Source organism: Macaca nemestrina, chromosome 1 (assembly GCF_043159975.1).
Source record: "Macaca nemestrina isolate mMacNem1 chromosome 1, mMacNem.hap1, whole genome shotgun sequence".
NCBI classification, from domain to species: Eukaryota; Metazoa; Chordata; class Mammalia; order Primates; family Cercopithecidae; genus Macaca; species Macaca nemestrina.
In genome coordinates, this window is record NC_092125.1 from 175140242 (window position 1) to 175157091 (window position 16850).

At 36.8% G+C, this 16850-nt stretch overlaps 1 protein-coding gene across 6 annotated transcripts in view; it reads left to right on the plus strand.

The window, feature by feature from the left end:
- LOC105495140 (OMA1 zinc metallopeptidase) overlaps positions 1-16850 on the plus strand; it is a 161941-nt gene that overhangs the window by 33191 nt on the left and 111900 nt on the right. For all 6 annotated transcript variants that reach the window (XR_011620352.1, XM_011764387.2, XM_071092426.1 and 3 more), the window contains one exon: positions 15062-15211. Coding sequence is in view for 5 of the 6 variants with exons in the window: in XM_011764387.2 (XP_011762689.1) it covers positions 15062-15211 (150 nt within the window). In the remaining variant the exon portion in view is untranslated. The remainder of the gene's footprint in view (positions 1-15061; positions 15212-16850) is intronic.

Genomic DNA, 16850 nt, shown 5'->3' on the forward strand with positions numbered 1-16850 from the left:
TAGCTCTTATGATTTTGAGATATGTCCCATCAATACCTAATTTATTGTGAGTTTTTAGCATGAAGGGCTGTTGAATTTTGTCAAAGGCCTTTTCTGTGTCTATTGAGATAATCATGTGGTTTTTGTCTTTGGTTCTGTTTATATGCTGGATTATGTTTATTGATTTGCATATGTTGAACCAGCCTTGCATCCCAGGGATGAAGCCCACTTGATCATGGTGGATAAGCTTTTTGATGTGCTGCCGGATTTGGTTTGCCAGTATTTTATTGAGGATTTTTGCATCAATGTTCATCAGGGATATTGGTCTAAAATTCTCTTTTTTTGTTGTGTCTCTGCCAGGCTTTGGTATCAGGATGATGTTGGCCTCGTAAAATGAGTTAGGGAGGATTCCCTCTTTTTCTATTGATTGGAATAGTTTCAGAAGGAATGGTATCAGCTCCTCCTTGTACCTCTGGTTGAATTTGGCTGTGAATCCATCTGGTCCTGGACTTTTTTTGGTTGGTGAACTATGAATTGTTGCCTCAATTTCAGAGCCTGTCATTGGTCTATTCAGAGATTCAACTTCTTCCTGGTTTAGTCTTGGGAGGGTGTATGTGTCCAGGAATTTATCCATTTTTTCTAGATTTTCTAGTTTATTTGCATAGAGGTGTTTATAGTATTCTCTGATGGCAGTTTGTATTTCTGTGGGATCAGTGGTGATATCCCCTTTATCATTTTTTTGCTACATCTATTTGATTCTTCTCTCTTTTCTTCTTTATTAGTCTTGCTAGTGGTCTATCAGTTTTGTTGATCTTTTCAAAAAAGCAGCTCCTGGATTCATTGATTTTTTTTGAAGGGTTTTTTGTGTCTCTATCTCCTTCAGTTCTGCTCTGTTCTTAGTTATTTCTTGCCTTCTGTTAGCTTTTGAATGTGTTTGCTCTTGCTTCTCCAGTGCTTTCAATTGTGATGTTAAGGTGTCAATTTTAGATCTTTCCTCCTTTCTCTCGTGGGTATTTAATGCTATAAATTTCCCTCTACATGCTGCCTTAAATGTGTCCCAGAGATTCTGGTATGTTGTGTCTTTGTTCTCATTGGTTTCAAAGAACATCTTTATTTCTGCCTTCATTTCGTTATGTACCCATTAGTCATTCAGGAGCAGGTTGTTCAGTTTCCAAGTAGTTGAGCAGTTTTGATTGAGTTTCTTAATCCTGAGTTCTACTTTGATTGCACTGTGGTCTGAGAGACAGTTTGTTATAATTTCTGTTCTTTTCCATTTTCTGAGGAGTGCTTTACTTCTAACTATGTGGTCAATTTTGGAATAAGTGTGATGTGGTGCTGAGAATAATGTATATTCTGTTGATTTGGGGTGGAGAGTTCCGTAGATGTCTGTTAGGTCTGCTTGGTGCAGAGCTGAGTTCAATTCCTGGATATCCTTATTAACTTTCTGTCTTATTGATCTCTCTAATGTTGACAGTGGGGTGTTAAAGTCTCCCATTATTATTGTGTGGGAGTCTAAGTCTCTTTGTAGGTCTCTAAGGATTTGCTTCAGGAATCTGGGTGTTCCTGTATTGGGTGCATATATATTTAGGATAGTTAGCTCTTCTTGTTGAAATGATCCGTTTACCATTATGTAATGGCCTTCTTTGTCTCTTTTGATCTTTGTTGGTTTAAAGTCTATTTTATCAGAGACTAGGATTGCAACCCCTGCCTTATTTTTGTTTTCCATTTGCTTGGTAGATCTTCCTCCATCCCTTTATTTTGAGCCTATGTGTGTCTCTGCATGTAAGATGGGTCTCCTGAATACAGCACAGTGATGGGTCTTGACTCTTTATCCAATTTCCCAGTCTGTGTCTTTTAATTGGAGCATTTAGCCCATTTATATTTAAGGTTAATATTGTTACGTGTGAATTTGATCCTGTCATTATGATGTTAGCTGGTTATTTTGCTTGTTAGTTGATGCAGTTTCTTCCTAGCATCAATGGTCTTTACAGTTTGGCATGTTTTTGCAGTGACTGGTACCAGTCGTTCCTTTCCATGTTTAGTGCTTCCTTCAGGAGCTCTTATAGGGCAGGCTTTATGGTGACAAAATCTCTCAGCATTTGCTTGTCTGTAAAGGATTTTATTTCTCCTTCACTTATGAAGCTTAGTTTGGCTGGACATGAAATTCTGTGTTGAAATTCTTTTCTTTAAGAATGTTGAATATTGGCCCCCACTCTCTTCTGGCTGGTAGAGTTTCTGCCGAGAGATCTGCTGTTAGTCTGATACCCTTTGTGGGTAATCCAACCTTTCTCTCTGGCTGCCCTTAACATTTTTTCCTTCATTTCAACTTTGGTGAATCTGACAATTATGTGTCTTGGAATTGCTCTTCTCGAGGAGTATCTTTGTGGTGTTCTCTGTGTTTCCTGAATTTGAATGTTGGCCTGCCTTGCTAGGTTGGGGAAGTTCTCCAGGATAATATCCTGCAGAGTGTTTTCCAACTTGGTTCCATTCTGCCTATCACTTTCAGGTACACCAATCAGATGTAGATTTGGTGTTTTCACATAGTCCCATATTTCTTGGAGGCTTTGTTTGTTTCTTTTTACTCTTTTTTCTCTAAACTTCTCTTCTCGCTTCATTTCATTCATTTCATCTTCAATCACTGATACCCTTTCTTCCCATTGATCGAATCGGCTACTGAAGCTTGTGCATTTGTCACGTAGTTCTCGTGCCATGGTTTTCAGCTCCATCAGGTCATTTAAGGACTTCTCTACATTGGTTCTTCTAGTTAGCCATTCATCTAATCTTTATTCAAGGTTTTTAGCTTCTTTGCGATGGTTTTGAACTTCATCCTTGAGTTTGAAGAAGTTTGATCGTCTGAAGCCTTCTTCTCTCAACTTGTCAAAGTCATTCTCCGTTCAGCTTTGTTCCGTTGCTGGCAAGGAGCTGCGTTCCTTTGGAGGGGGAGAGGCGCTCTGATTTTTAGAATTTTCAGCTTTTCTGCTCTGTTTTTTCCCCATCTTTGCGGTTTTATCTACCTTTGGTCTTTGATGATGGTGACATACAGATGGGGTTTTGGTGTGGATGTCCTTTCTCTTTGTTAGATTTCCTTCTAACAGTCAGGACCCTCAGCTGCAGGTCTGTTGGAGTTTGTTGGAGGTCCACTCCAGACCCTGTTTGCCTGGGTATCAGCAGCAGAGGCTGCAGAACAGCAAATATTGCTGAACAGCAAATGTCGCTGCCTGATTATTCCTCTGAAAGTTTCGTCTCCGAGGGGTACCTGCCCGTGTGAGGTGTCAGTCTGCCCCTACTGGTGGGTACCTCCCAGTTAGGCTACTTGGGGGTCAGGGACCCTCTTCAGGAGGCAGTCTGTCCGTTCTCAGATCTCAAACTCCGTTCTGGGAGAACCACTACTCTCTTAAAAGCTGTCAGACAGAGACATTTAAGTCTGCAGAGGTTTCTGCTGTCTTTTGTTTGGCTATGCCCTGCCCCCAGAGGTGGAGTCTACAGAGGCAGGCAGGCCTCCTTGAGCTGTGGTGGGCTCCACCCAGTTGGAGCTTCCCAGCTGCTTTGTTTACCTACTCAAGCCTCAGCAATGGCAGGCGCCCCTCCCCCAGCCTGGCTGCTGCCTTGCAGTTTGATGTCAGACTGCTGTGCTAGCAATGAGCCAGGCTCTGTGGGTGTGGGACCCTCTGAGCCAGACGCAGGATATAATCTCCTGGTATGCCCTTTGCTAAGACCCTTGCAAAAACGCAGTATTAGGGTGGGAATGATCCGAGTTTCCAGGTGCAGTCTGTCACAGTTTCGCTTGGCTAGGAAAGGGAATTCCCTGACTGACCCCTTGCGCTTCCTGGGTGAGGCGATGCCTCGCCTGCTTCGGCTTATGCTCAGTGCGCTGCACCCACTGTCCTGCACCCACTGTCCAACAAGCCCCAGTGAGATGAACCCGGTACCTCAGTTGGAAATGCAGAAATCACCCATCTTCTGCGTAGCTTGCCCTGGGAGCTGTGGACTGGAGCTGTTCCTATTTGGCCATCTTGGAACCGCCTCCTGGACTTGATTCTTCTTTGTGGCTTGTATCTTTTTTTTGGACCCTGATGCATCGGGCTCCCTTGACTTCTTGCCATTGTAGCATTCAAATCATGTCAACATAATCCTCCTTTTCCTCATTCTCTCCTTCCTAGGCAACCTTTTGATTATAGCCTGGCTTCCTGTGTAACATGCCTAAAAGGGAGAGAAAATGCTGACCCAAGGACGTAGATGCTTGTGCTCTTGCTGGTTTGGGCAGCTGTAGTTATCTCTGTAAATTAAGAAGTTTGCATTCTGATTTTATGTCAATCTTGTGAGCTTGGTTAATGGGAACTATTTCTGAGAGATGGTTCTATTGGTCATGTGTAGTCCCATTGGATTTATGAGATTTCAATATGCAAAATTCACAAAAATGATGTTACTCATGAAGCCTCTTTCAAAGTAGGCAGCCTACTTTCCCTGGGGTTCTCTGCTGCTCCTCTGCTCTTGGCTATGAGTGATTTTATTGTGCATATTTACATTTTTATAGGCGTTCTTTTAATTTTTCATTTGGAAGGCATTTAATTTATCATTATATAAATTATCAGAATGATTAATATAGAATTAGTAATGACTGGTAGGACCAACATGTGAATTAAGCATAGAATAGCAAGCTGTTCAGTCATCAGCTGACAAAAGATGTCCTGTTAAGTATTTGATTTTTTGGGATATGAATATTCATTTGTCACTGTAAAGAACTTTTGACACTTTACAGTCATTATGGAAATGACTTTTTAAAAATTTCACAAGCAACAAAACTGTCAGTTTTAATTTTTTCATAACAGTTTCTTAAGTTTGGAAAACTGAGTTTCTTTTGGTGGTTCTGAACTGGGATGGGGTAGCTTTCTTGGATGACATTGTGTATGATTGTTTCTGATTGTCACAGTTATTGGGGAAGTGGGGGGAATTATTGATGTTTAATGGGAGGGGAGTGGGGATAATAAATATCCTATGGTGGCTTGGAAAGCAGTCACTGGGAGTAATCCCCAAAGCCTGTTAAGTGGCCCATTTGGGAAACACGGCCTGCTAGTTTCCTCAAGTAACCTGAGATAACTGTGCCAATAGCACCATCTAGTGAGGGCATTAGGTAATAAGCAAAATCTACTTTTCATCACAGAAATGAGAAAATTTCAAATTCTAAACTTTATTTAAAATAGTACCTTGTAGAATCGTAGACTTTTAGAGCAGGAAGGAAAATTGGAGCTAATTTAATCTACCTTCTCATTTTACAGATAAGAAAACCAGAATCCAAAGATGTGAAGTGATTTATCTAATAACCTATACCTAGTTAGTAGGAAGACCCTTAGTTCTTGTTTTTCAGGTTAGTATTCTGAGCTTTCATCACAGCAGACTATCTTTGTGTTTTATTTGGGTTACTGTTTTAGGTTCTTTGCTTAATGATTCTTTTAAGAAAGAGAAGAATCAGTAAGGAGACCATCTTATTTAATAGGTATGTTGTAAAGTAACTTTCATAATGCATACATTATTTTGAACTTAATTTTATCACCCAGATAAATGAGATAGGCTGTGTGTATTCATCTGATTTTTCATTGCTATGATTTGAGCCGTTAAGTCTTATGATAAAACTTTACCTAAGATAGAGGGAAAAAAGTAACATGAAAATTTATCAAAATTTAATTTATTGATTGGTGAACTGACATGCTGGCAATCAAAAGATGCAGAAAATTGGGCAAAAAAATCAAGATTAAATGACCAACATATGTCTTTCATTTCTATGTTGGAGCACGTGAAGTATTTTTGATAAATTTTCTCTTAGTGTGAGGGATTGGCAAATACTGCGAATGGCTTAGCTGAAATTACCTCAAGATTATGTTGCATTTAGTTGGAAAAGAGCAATTTTAAATTATTGACTAGAAAAATGTTGTTTAGAGAATAAGTGGGTTACAAAATAAAATGAGCTTTAAGAAGTGCTGTCATCAGCAATATTGGAAAATGATGAACCTATGGAAGTATGTGAGACTGAAATGAACTAGTTTCTGGTAGATGATGACAATAATGATGGTAGTGTATAATAATCAATAACATTTTATTTTATTTTATTTTATTTTATTTATTTTTTTGAGACAGAGTCTTGCTGTGTAGCCCAGGCTGGAGTGCAGTGGCTCGATCTGGGCTCACTGCAAGCTCCGCCTCCCGGGTTTATGCCATTCTCCTGCCTCAGCCTCCTGAGTAGCTGGGACTACAGGCGCTTGCCACCACGCACGGCTAATTTTTTGTATTTTTAGTAGAGACAGGGTTTCACCGTGTTAGCCAGGATGGTCTCGATTTTCTGACCTCGTGATCCGGCCGCCTCGGCCTCCCAAAGTGCTGGGATTACAGGCGTGAGGCACCACACCCGGCTTCAGTAACATTCTTAATGTGCTGGGCACTGTCCTGAGTGTATTACATGTGTTCATTCTTTTGATCTTCGTAACAACCCTGTGAGGTATGGGTAAACCTGAGGGATGGAGGAGTTAAGTAACTTGCCAAAGCTCTCACAGACAGTAAGGTTTCTGCCTCCCAAAGTGGAGATAGATTAGTTTCTGAGAGGGAGCTTTCCATCTTATATTTGCCTGCTGGAAACAGTTTTGGTTTTCTGCAGTATTGCCTCTAAAATAATGATCATTTTTATATCTGTTTTGGTCCCTTTAAATCTTATAACAGCCTTAGTGTATTTTGCTAGCTGTAGGAGCCCAACTCCCCCGGCCACAATCCTTTGTCTCAGATGATTATTTTACCTATCACATGTCTATGTGGAATACAGGAGAGGATGCTACAATGACTGGGACAAGTATAGGGTGTTAATGGTTTCCTAAAAGAAGATTCAGATTCATTCAGTGTTAGGATTTACTTTTGGAAGGGGGTGATGGCTAAGAGGAGCTTTGTTGGAGCGTCTAGTGAATACAGACAGCAAAATTCAGAGATACTTTTCATCTTTGCATTTCTAGTGAAAACGTTGGCTACAGGTAACGGTACAGTTAGGCTTTTACTTGGTCTAGATCTATTTATACATATTTCTCTAGTATTGTTTTGGCATTGGGAAATGGTGAAATTATAAGAACAATTTTTATACTACTGTATTCTTTATGAATATGTCCCACTGAGTTTATAATTTAATAGTAGCAAATTCTTTCTCAATATGTGCATTAATGCATATTCATATACATTTATATTCTCTGGATTGTACTAGAATCTTCTTGTAAATTCATGACATCATCACTTAGGACCAAACATAGCATCTCGCAATTACCATAGGCCTCTGGTTGCTCACCAGGGGAAAGGAAGGATAGAAATAGTGTCCACTATGTTCTGAGTCCTAGACTGGCTGCTTTGCAAGAATTATCACATTTTAACTTGATAATTCACTGCTTTAATTTAGTTTTACAGATGAATCTGAGACTCCTAGAGACTAAATTATTGACCTAGGGGCAAAAACTCTGTCTCCAGACTACTTGGTTTCAAATTATGGCTCTGTCACTTAACTAGCTGTTTGAGCTTTGTCAAGTTATGTAGTCACTGTGGATCTTGGTTTCTTCATCTAATGTGTAAAGTGAGGGTCCTACCAATATTTACCTCATGAGGTTATTATGAGGATTAAATGAGTTAATATAATGTGTTAATATTTGTAATACACTTAAAACAGTGCCTAGTATGTGGTGTCCTATAAATGACTGTTAATAAATAAAATAATTAGTATTTTGAACCCAGATATTTCTGGTTCTAAAACCTGTAGTCTTTCCATTATCATAGTTTACTGTCTCAAAAAATGTTCTAGGACCAAAGTATTTCACTGAGACATATTTTCTTATGTTTCTCTGGCCAGTGGTAGCCATTATTAGTTGTGTTTTAAGAAGGAAAGGTTACCTAGAGTCTAATTCTTTCTTTGTGTACCTCCAGTTGCTTAATAAGTTATTTAGTTCAGTTCAATAATTTTATTGAAGCAGTGAGTTAGACTGAATTAGTTGCTGTATCAGTCCATTTTCACAGTGCTGTAAAGAAATACCCAAGACTGGGTAATTTATAAAGGAAAGAGGTTTAATTGACTCACAGTTCTGCATGGCTGGGGAGGCCTCAGGAAACTTACCATCATGGTGGAAGGGGAAGCAGGTACGTCTTACATGGTGGCAGGAGAGAGAGAGAGTATGTAAGAGCAGGGAAAACTGCCTTATAAAATCATCAGATCCCATGAGAACTCACTCAGTATCATGAGAACAGCATGGGGGAACTGCTCTCATGATCCAGTCACCTCCTACCAGGTCCCTCCCTCGACACATGGGAATTAAAATTTGGATTACAGTTGTTGATGAGATTTGGATGGGGACACAGCCAAACCATATCAGTTGCTTACTAAGTTGTTTGTTTTCTTCAATAATTTTCTTGAAGCAGATGAGTTATACTTGTGATAAACTGAGTATTTATTTTTAAAATGTCTTTATTTTGGTCTATCCTTGTTACATTTTTTCTCTTTTTTAGTAAGTACATTTAACATGAGATCTACTCTCTTAACTTTTTAATTGTACAATACACACTTAACTATAGGCACATGTTATATATTAGATCTCTAGATCTTATTTATTTTGCGTAACTGAGACTTTATATCCATTGAATAGCAACTCCTCATTTCCTCCTACTTCCAGTCTCTGAGAAACACTATTCTTTTCTCTATTTCTACAAGCTTGCCACTTTAGATACATACCACATCTAAGTGGAATCATGTAGTATTTGTCCATTTGTGACTGGCTTATTTCACTTAGCTTAATGTCCTCAAGGTTTATCCATATTGTTGCATATGGCAGGATTTCCTTTTTTAAGGCCACATAATATTTCAATGTATGTTCATACCACATTTTCTTAATCTGTTCATTCGTTGAGGAACATTCAGGTTGTTCCCGCTTCTTGGCTATTGTGAATAATGCTGCAATGAATGTGGAGTGCAAATCCCTTTGAGATCCTGATTTCAACTCTTGGATAAATATCCAGAAGTGGGATTGTTAAATCATAATGTTAGTTCTTTTTAAACATTTTTTGAGTAATCTTCATACTGTTTTTCATAAAGGCCACACCATTTTATATTCTCACTGACAATGTACAAGAGTTCCAGTTTCTTCACATCCTTGCCAACACTTATCTCTCTTGTTTTTTTAATAATAGATATCCTAACAGGTGTAAGGTGATATTTCATTGTGATTTTGGTTTGCATTTCCCTGGTGATTAGTGATATTGAACATTTTTTCTAATACCTGTTACCTACTTTTGAATGTCTTTTTTGAAGAAATGTCTATTGAGGTCCTTTGCCCATTTTTTGAATTGGGTTTTTTGTTTTTTCGCTATTGAATTGTAGAAATTCTTTATATATTTTAGAAATTAACTGTTTATCAGATATTTGGTATACAAATGGTTTTTCCCATTCCATAGATTGCCTTTCACTCTGTTTCCTTTGCTGTGCAGAGCTTTTTGGTAGTTCCACTTGTCTATTTTTGCCTTTCGTTTCCTGTGCTTTTGGTATCATATTCACAAAATCATTGCCAAGACCAAAGTCATGAAACTTTTCCCTTATATTTTCTTCTAGGAGTTATATAGTTTTAGGTCTTACGTTTAAATCTTTAATCCAGTTTTAGTTGGATTTTGTGTGTAGTGTAAGATAAGGGTCCAGTTTCATTCTTTTGCATGTGAATATTCAGTTTTTCTAGCACCATTTGTTGAAGAGATTGCTCTTTCCTCATTGTGGGGTGTGTGTGTGTGTGTGTGTGTGTGTGTGTGTTTGTTTGAGACAGGGTCTTGCTCTGTCACCCAGGCTAGAGTGCAGTGACGTGATCACAGCTTACTCTAGCCTCGACTCCCCAGGCTCAGATGATCCTCCCACCTAAGCCTCTTGGTCCACAGGCGTGTACCATCACACCTGCCTAATTTTTTGTAGAAATGGTTTCACCATGTTGCCCAGGTTGGTCTTGGACTCCTGGTCTCAAGCAATCCATGTGCCTCAGCCTCCCAAACTGCTGGGATCACAGATATGAGCCACCATGCCTGGCCTCCCATTGTATATTTTTGGTACCCTCATCAAAGATCTGTATTTGTGTGGGCTTAATTTTGGGCTCTCTATTCTGTTCCATTCATTGAATGATCATCTTTATGCTAATACTATACTGTTTTAATTACTGTAGCTTTGTAATATATTTTGAAATCAGGAAGCATGATGCCTCTAGTCTTACTCTTTTTCAAGATTGTTTGGCGATTTGGGGTTAGTTGTGGCTCCATATGAATTTTAGGATATTTTTTTCTGTTTCTATAAGAAAGTGCCAATGGAATTTTCATAGAGATCTCATTGAATCTGTAGACCACTTTGGATGGTATGGATATTTTAACAATATTAAGTCTTACAATCCATGAACATGGGATGTCTTTCCATTTATTTGAGTTGTCTTTAATTTCTTTCATTGGTTTTTTTAAAATACTTTTTAGTGTACAAGGCTTTCACCTCCTTAGTTTGGTTTAATAAGTATTTTATTCTTTTTAATGTTCCTGTAAGTGGAATTGTTTCTTAATTTCCTGTTTAGATAGTTTGTTGTTAGTGTGTAGAACATAACTGATTTTTGTATGCTGATTTTTATATCCTAATTTTACTGAATTTATTTATTAGTTCTAACGAGTTTTTGTGTGTATGTGTGTGGCGTCTTTAGTTTTCTACTTTTAAGATCATATTATCCAGAAATCATTTTACTTCTTTCTTTCTGATTTAAATGCCTTTTATTTCTTTCTCTTGCCTAATTGCCCTGGCTAGGACTTCCAGTGCTATATGGAACAGAAATGGCAAGATTGGGCATTCTTGCCTTGTTCCTGGACTTAGAGGAAAAAATTTTTGTTTTTCACTCTGAAGTGTGATGCTAGCTGTGGACTTTTCATATATAGCTATAATTATGTTGAGATAATTTTTTTCTATCTCTAGTGTTTGAGAGTTTTTATCATGAAAGGATGTCTAATTTTGTCAAGTGCTTTTTCTGCATCCGTTGAGATGATCATGTGTTTTTTTATTCTGTTAATGTGGTATATCACATTAATTGATTTTTGTGTGTTGAACCATTCTTGATTACCAGGGAATAAATCCTCCTTGGTCATGAGGTGTGATCCTTTTAATATGCTTTTGAATTTGGTTTGCTAGTATTTTGTTCAGAATTTTTGCATTTATGTTCATCAGGGATATTGGCCTGTAATTTTTTTTTTTTTTTTGTAGTGTCTTTGGCATAGGTATCAGGGTAATGCTGGCCTCATAAAATGAATTTGGAAGTGTTCCCTCCTCAATTTTTTGGAAGACTTTGAGAGTTATTGACATTAATTCTTTAAATGTTTTTGGTAGCATTCACCAGTGAGGTCATCTGGTTCTGGTTCTGGGGTTTTCTTTGTTGGGAAGTTTTTTTATTATTGATTCAATCTCATTAGTTATAGATTTGTTCATATTTCCTATTTCTTTATTATTCAATCTTAGTGGGTTATATATTTCTTGGAGTTTATCCATTTCTTGTAGCTTATCCAATTTGTGGGCATGTAATTGTTCAGAGTAGTCTCTTATGATCCTTTGTATGGTATAAGTTATAATGGTATGTTGTAATGTGTCCTCTTTCATTTCTGATTTTGTTCATTTAAGGCTTTTTTTTCTTAATTACTCTAGACTTGTCAATTTTGTAAATCTTTCCCCCAAAAGCTCTTAGTTTTCGTTTTTTTTCTATTTTTTAATTCTCTGTTTCCTTTATTTATGCTCTAATCTTTATTATTTCCTTCCTTCTGCAAACTTTGGGCTTAGTTCTTTTTTTTTTTTTTTTTTTAGATCTACAGGTATAAAGTTAGTTTGTTTATTTGCTTTCTTTCTTCTTTTTTTAAATGTAGGTGTTTATCACTATAAACTATACTCTTAGAACTGCTTTTGCTGTATCCCATCAGGTTTGTTATATTGTGATTTCATTTTCATTTGTCTCAAAATCATTTTCTTTTTGTTTTTTTCCTTGACCCATAGGCTGTACAGGAGTGTGTAGTTTGGGAGTATGCCTCAGAATTTCTGTTTAGTACTTTTTTACATTTTCTGAGTCTTTGTTGAAATTCTCACTTTGTTCATGCATTGTTCTGATCTCATTGAGTGTCTTTATGATGGTTATTTTGAATTCTCTTGTTAGATAAATAATATATTTCCCTTTCATTAGGGTCAGTTTCTGAAGATTTATCTTGATCCTTTGGTGCGTATTTCTCTGTTTATATTGTTCACTCTTACTGTTGATATCTACACATTAGGAAAAAACAGCAACCTCTTAGCCTTTACCGACTGTCGTTGTACAGGAGAAGATCTTCATCAGTCAGCACAGCAGAGATTCCGAGAACCTCTCAAACCTTCATGCTAGTCCAAACTGCTGTCTTTATTCTTAGTGGTGCCTAGGCGTCTAGGGTCCTCTCTGGTTCATCTGGTCCATATGCTGGGTTCTAGCAGTGCTACAAGACAGATGAGACAGAAGCCAGTCCCTTGGACAGCCCTCAGAAATGTTAGAATGTTGGACACATGATCTACCTCTTCCCCCAAGCCCTGCCCCAGGAGAAACTGGGCTCTGGAGTTTTTCTTCAACTCATTTAATGCTGAGCTTCAGGGAGTGGTCATGGCAACTGCCTGTATGCTTGTTCAAACTTCTGTTGCGTTATCACTGGCCCCTAGACATCTAGTGTGTTCTAGATTCCATCAGTGCTACAAGGCTGGCAAGACAGGAGCCAGTTCCTAGGGCAGCTCTTAAAAAAGTTGGAATGTTAGATACACAAGCCAACTTTTTCCTTCCCCAAGGAGTGGTGGGGAGCTGCGGGTGTTCTTATGATCATATGGTGCGCTGTATTGGGGGTACGTAATTGCTCTTGCAGATTATGGCAAGAAGGTGTCTCCAATTTTCTACCAGGTTTGATGTGGTTCATTTCGTATTTGTGCAGGTGCAGAAGCATTGCACCTTTAGTTTCAGGATTTCTCACAAAGGGAATTTGTATGTTATTGTTGAATCAGTGTGTTCATGTGGGGAAGGAGGGTTCAGGGCATGCTATTCTTCCGTCTTGCTGATGTCACCCTGTTACTTATTTTTCCTAAATTGGAAAAATATGAATAAAATACTCATTTTGGAAACAAAATTATCTGACTTTAGTGGGTCTTTGAACTGGGTTTGAGAAGTACAGACAAACTCAACACTCTTATCTTAACATTAAAGTAGATATCTCAAGTCCCTTTTGAATACTTTTAGTTTGGAATACTTTCTAGTCTGTGGGGATAATTAATTTCTTTTTCTATTTCTGCATATCAAATATTGCTTTAAAGATTCCCTTCAGCTGTGTTACTTAAAGATTGAATAGGGAAATATTTTGTCTTTTGATTAACAGTTTTAGGCTAAAAATATTAGATAAGTATGCTTTTGGTTTGTATACCACACAAACTTCATGTTAGATAATTCACGAATTTGTAGTCCATTCAAATGTTTATCTTCCAGTTTTCAGAGGGGTTTCTTGTTTGTTAGAATTCTTTCGAGTCATTTTATATTTTTATGAATTATTTTAGAAGAATACTTGTTAATCTCAGCTTTTATTTTTATTGTGAATGTGATTACCTATTATTGAGGGACATATTCCTGTGGGTGTTTCTAATTCAGCATCAAATAATTATTTCTGCATAGATATATATGTTACATATGTACTTTACACATAAGCACACACACATCTTGCATATATAGATAAGTATATGTGTACAAACATGAATCATGTTTATGTTTGTTATATACATTTATCTTGTATATTCCTGTTTATATACATATAAACATGTATATCCATATCTGTGCAATAGTGTGTAAAGTACCTTGAATTCTTTTCAACTTAAAATACTCGGAGGTCTTAAGGAATTATATTTCTTTAAATATTAAGATTTACTTGAATTTAAAATTTTTTATTTTGCTAACATTTGGAAATGTTTTAATGGCATTTGTTAAGAAACGATGTAGCATGGATATTGACTAGCATGCCGTGTTCTATTAATATATTTGCCTTTTGGGGTTTCACAATTACACTATTATAAACCTTTTTGAAAGTACATTTTAGTCAGTATAGTATATATCTTTTTTCTTAGTTTTAATGAAAAGTAAAATGATTGGGAAATATAATCACTTTTTTTCCAGTTACTTATTATAGAAAGAATAAGTTAAGAAATGTGAATAAATTGAACAAATTAATAAAATATTTATTAATAATCCACCTTATGGAGGATTTAAAAATAATTTTAATTATAAAATAATGTATTTTAATATAGTTCGGAAATAAAAGTCCTGCTCCCTCTCCACTATCAGATACCTCAGATACATTCTTAGGGTAGCTACTGTTAACGATTTCTTAAATAGCTTTTCAGATATGTTCTGTGCATATACAAGTATATATGTATGAGTATGTATATGAGTGTATGATGGAATTGTGCATACACATACACAATATCTACATATATTCTTTTAAAAAGCACTAATGTACTTTTATATTATACTTTTATAAGGTACTGTGTTTTATAAGGTATAATATGAATTAAATAAAAGTGGGTAAATTGATGTGCACAATAAAAATGTCTTCTCTTTATGTTTATTTGAAGTTTTTTTCTGATTGGTCTAGTGGCATAGAAGTAAAGTTCCTTTAATGCAATTTAATAACAGATATTTTAAAACTTTATTTTTATGAAAACAAAATTTTTAATTTGTGTAAAAGATTTTACCCTTAATACATGTTCTTAATATTCATCATACTGAAAATAGTGAGCTATCTTTGGTTAGCAGGGTTATTGTGAATGTTGTATATGGGTGGGGCAGGCATTCTGTTACTTCAGTACTGTGATACCGTGTTGTTTGAGGTGGGTCTTTTTCTCAGCAATGGGCATGTTCTACTTTTATTAAAATGATGATAGAAAATGACTTTAAAGCATGTAGTGACATAAAGTTGTATTTAAAAAACAATCCTCAAAACTGAACTCATTGTGTGGTTTTACTAATTTTGGTTTTAGGCTTGTGCAGACATAAGAGCCAGTTCAGTGTTTTGGCAGCAAATGGAGTTTGTCGATAGCCTGCATGGCCTACCCAAGATGCCAGAATGGTTATCTACACACCCTTCTCATGGCAATCGAGTTGAACATCTGGACAGACTTATACCTCAGGTGAGCTGACACTGTAGAAGGTGGGACATTGTTTTTACTGTATCATTTATTTTTAATGCTGTCACTTCTGCCTGGTAAAAGAGAGTTCTAGCCTATTAACTATTTTGATTACTATAATTATGGATTATCAGTTGTCAAAGAATTTGACTGAAAAGCAAAATTCTGCTTGTCCACAAGTCTTGGAGAATAAATTGCTGTGTACGGTTGACTTTTCTTAATAATAAAGGTTTAACTCCTTTAGTGTGAGACTTGAATTTTAACTGAGTTGATGAAAGTTTAAAACTCAAGGCATATTAAGTTTTTTAAACATGTTGATGATAATTTAATCTTTCCTTGGTGATTTAAGCTTTTTGTTAAAAATACCCAGTTAGTGAGCTGTACAAAAGTTTTGGGTCAAATGGATATTAATTGTAGTAGCGATGCTGGAATTTGTTTTTTTAGGAAAAAAAAATCTTCATGTTAGTTTGTTTCTGGTTATTTATTTCTTTATGAAGATAAGAGTGAAGCATTTGCTCTCTGGCTTTTCTTTTTGTAGAATTCATAAGTGGGTCAAGCTGAGGTGGCTTTCTGCCAAGCAGTTTTCAGTATCCTCTGAAAATCTTTTGATTTGTTGACATCATTCAAAATATTCTTATGGTTTCCATATCAGGACAAAATGGATGTTAGGCATCTCTGAGGCAGGTTACACGCTCTCTTCTATCTCACTTGTGTTAAATTTGGTGGCTTGTTATGAAAGCAGAACATTTTTTAGCAATTTAAGAATTGGTACTGGGCCACGCGCTAAAGCATAGCACAACAGATCCAGGTGTATTATAGAAGTATCTTTCTCATGCCTGTAATCCCAGCACTTTGGGAGGCTGAGGTGGGTGGATCACCTGAGGTCAGGAGTTCGAGACCAGCCTGGCCAACAGGGTGAAACCCCATCTCTACTAAAAATGCAAAAATTAGCCCGGTGTGGTGGCATGTGCTTGTAATCCCAGCTACTTGGGAGACTGAGGCAGGAGAATCGCTTGAACCCCGGAGGCGGAGGTTGCAGTGAGCCGAGATTGCTCTGCTGTGCTCCAGTCTGGGCGATAGAGTGAGACTCTGTCTCAAAAAAAAAAAAAAAAAGTATCTTTCAGTATAACTTCAAATTCAGCCCAACAAATACTGAGTACCTCTTAAAAGAAAGAAATGATGCTAGATGTGGGGGATACAAAGAGGAATAAGACATGGTTCTTGATATTTACAGGACGCTAACATACATAAAGAATGATTATTAATACAAGGATATGATTTGTCATAAGAAAAATAAAAATATAGTGGTATACAGTTTGAAGGAAGATGAATCTGCATCTGGTTTGGGATAAGAAACTAGTGCAAGATTTATTCATTCATTCATTTGATCAATATTTATTGATACTTACTGATAATCTATTCTATATTCTATTGCTGGGGAATGAGCAAGGAACAAAACAGTCTGTTCTCTTGGAGTTAACATTCTAGTTAGGTAATGCAGATAAGAAACAAACATGTAGTATGCCTAGCAATAATAAGCACTTTGGGAAAAAATAAAGCAGGTTAAAGGTATTAGAGAGGGGAGGGGCGGCAGAGAAGGGGTATTAGTCTATGTTCTGTTGTCAAGGAAGACCTCACTAAT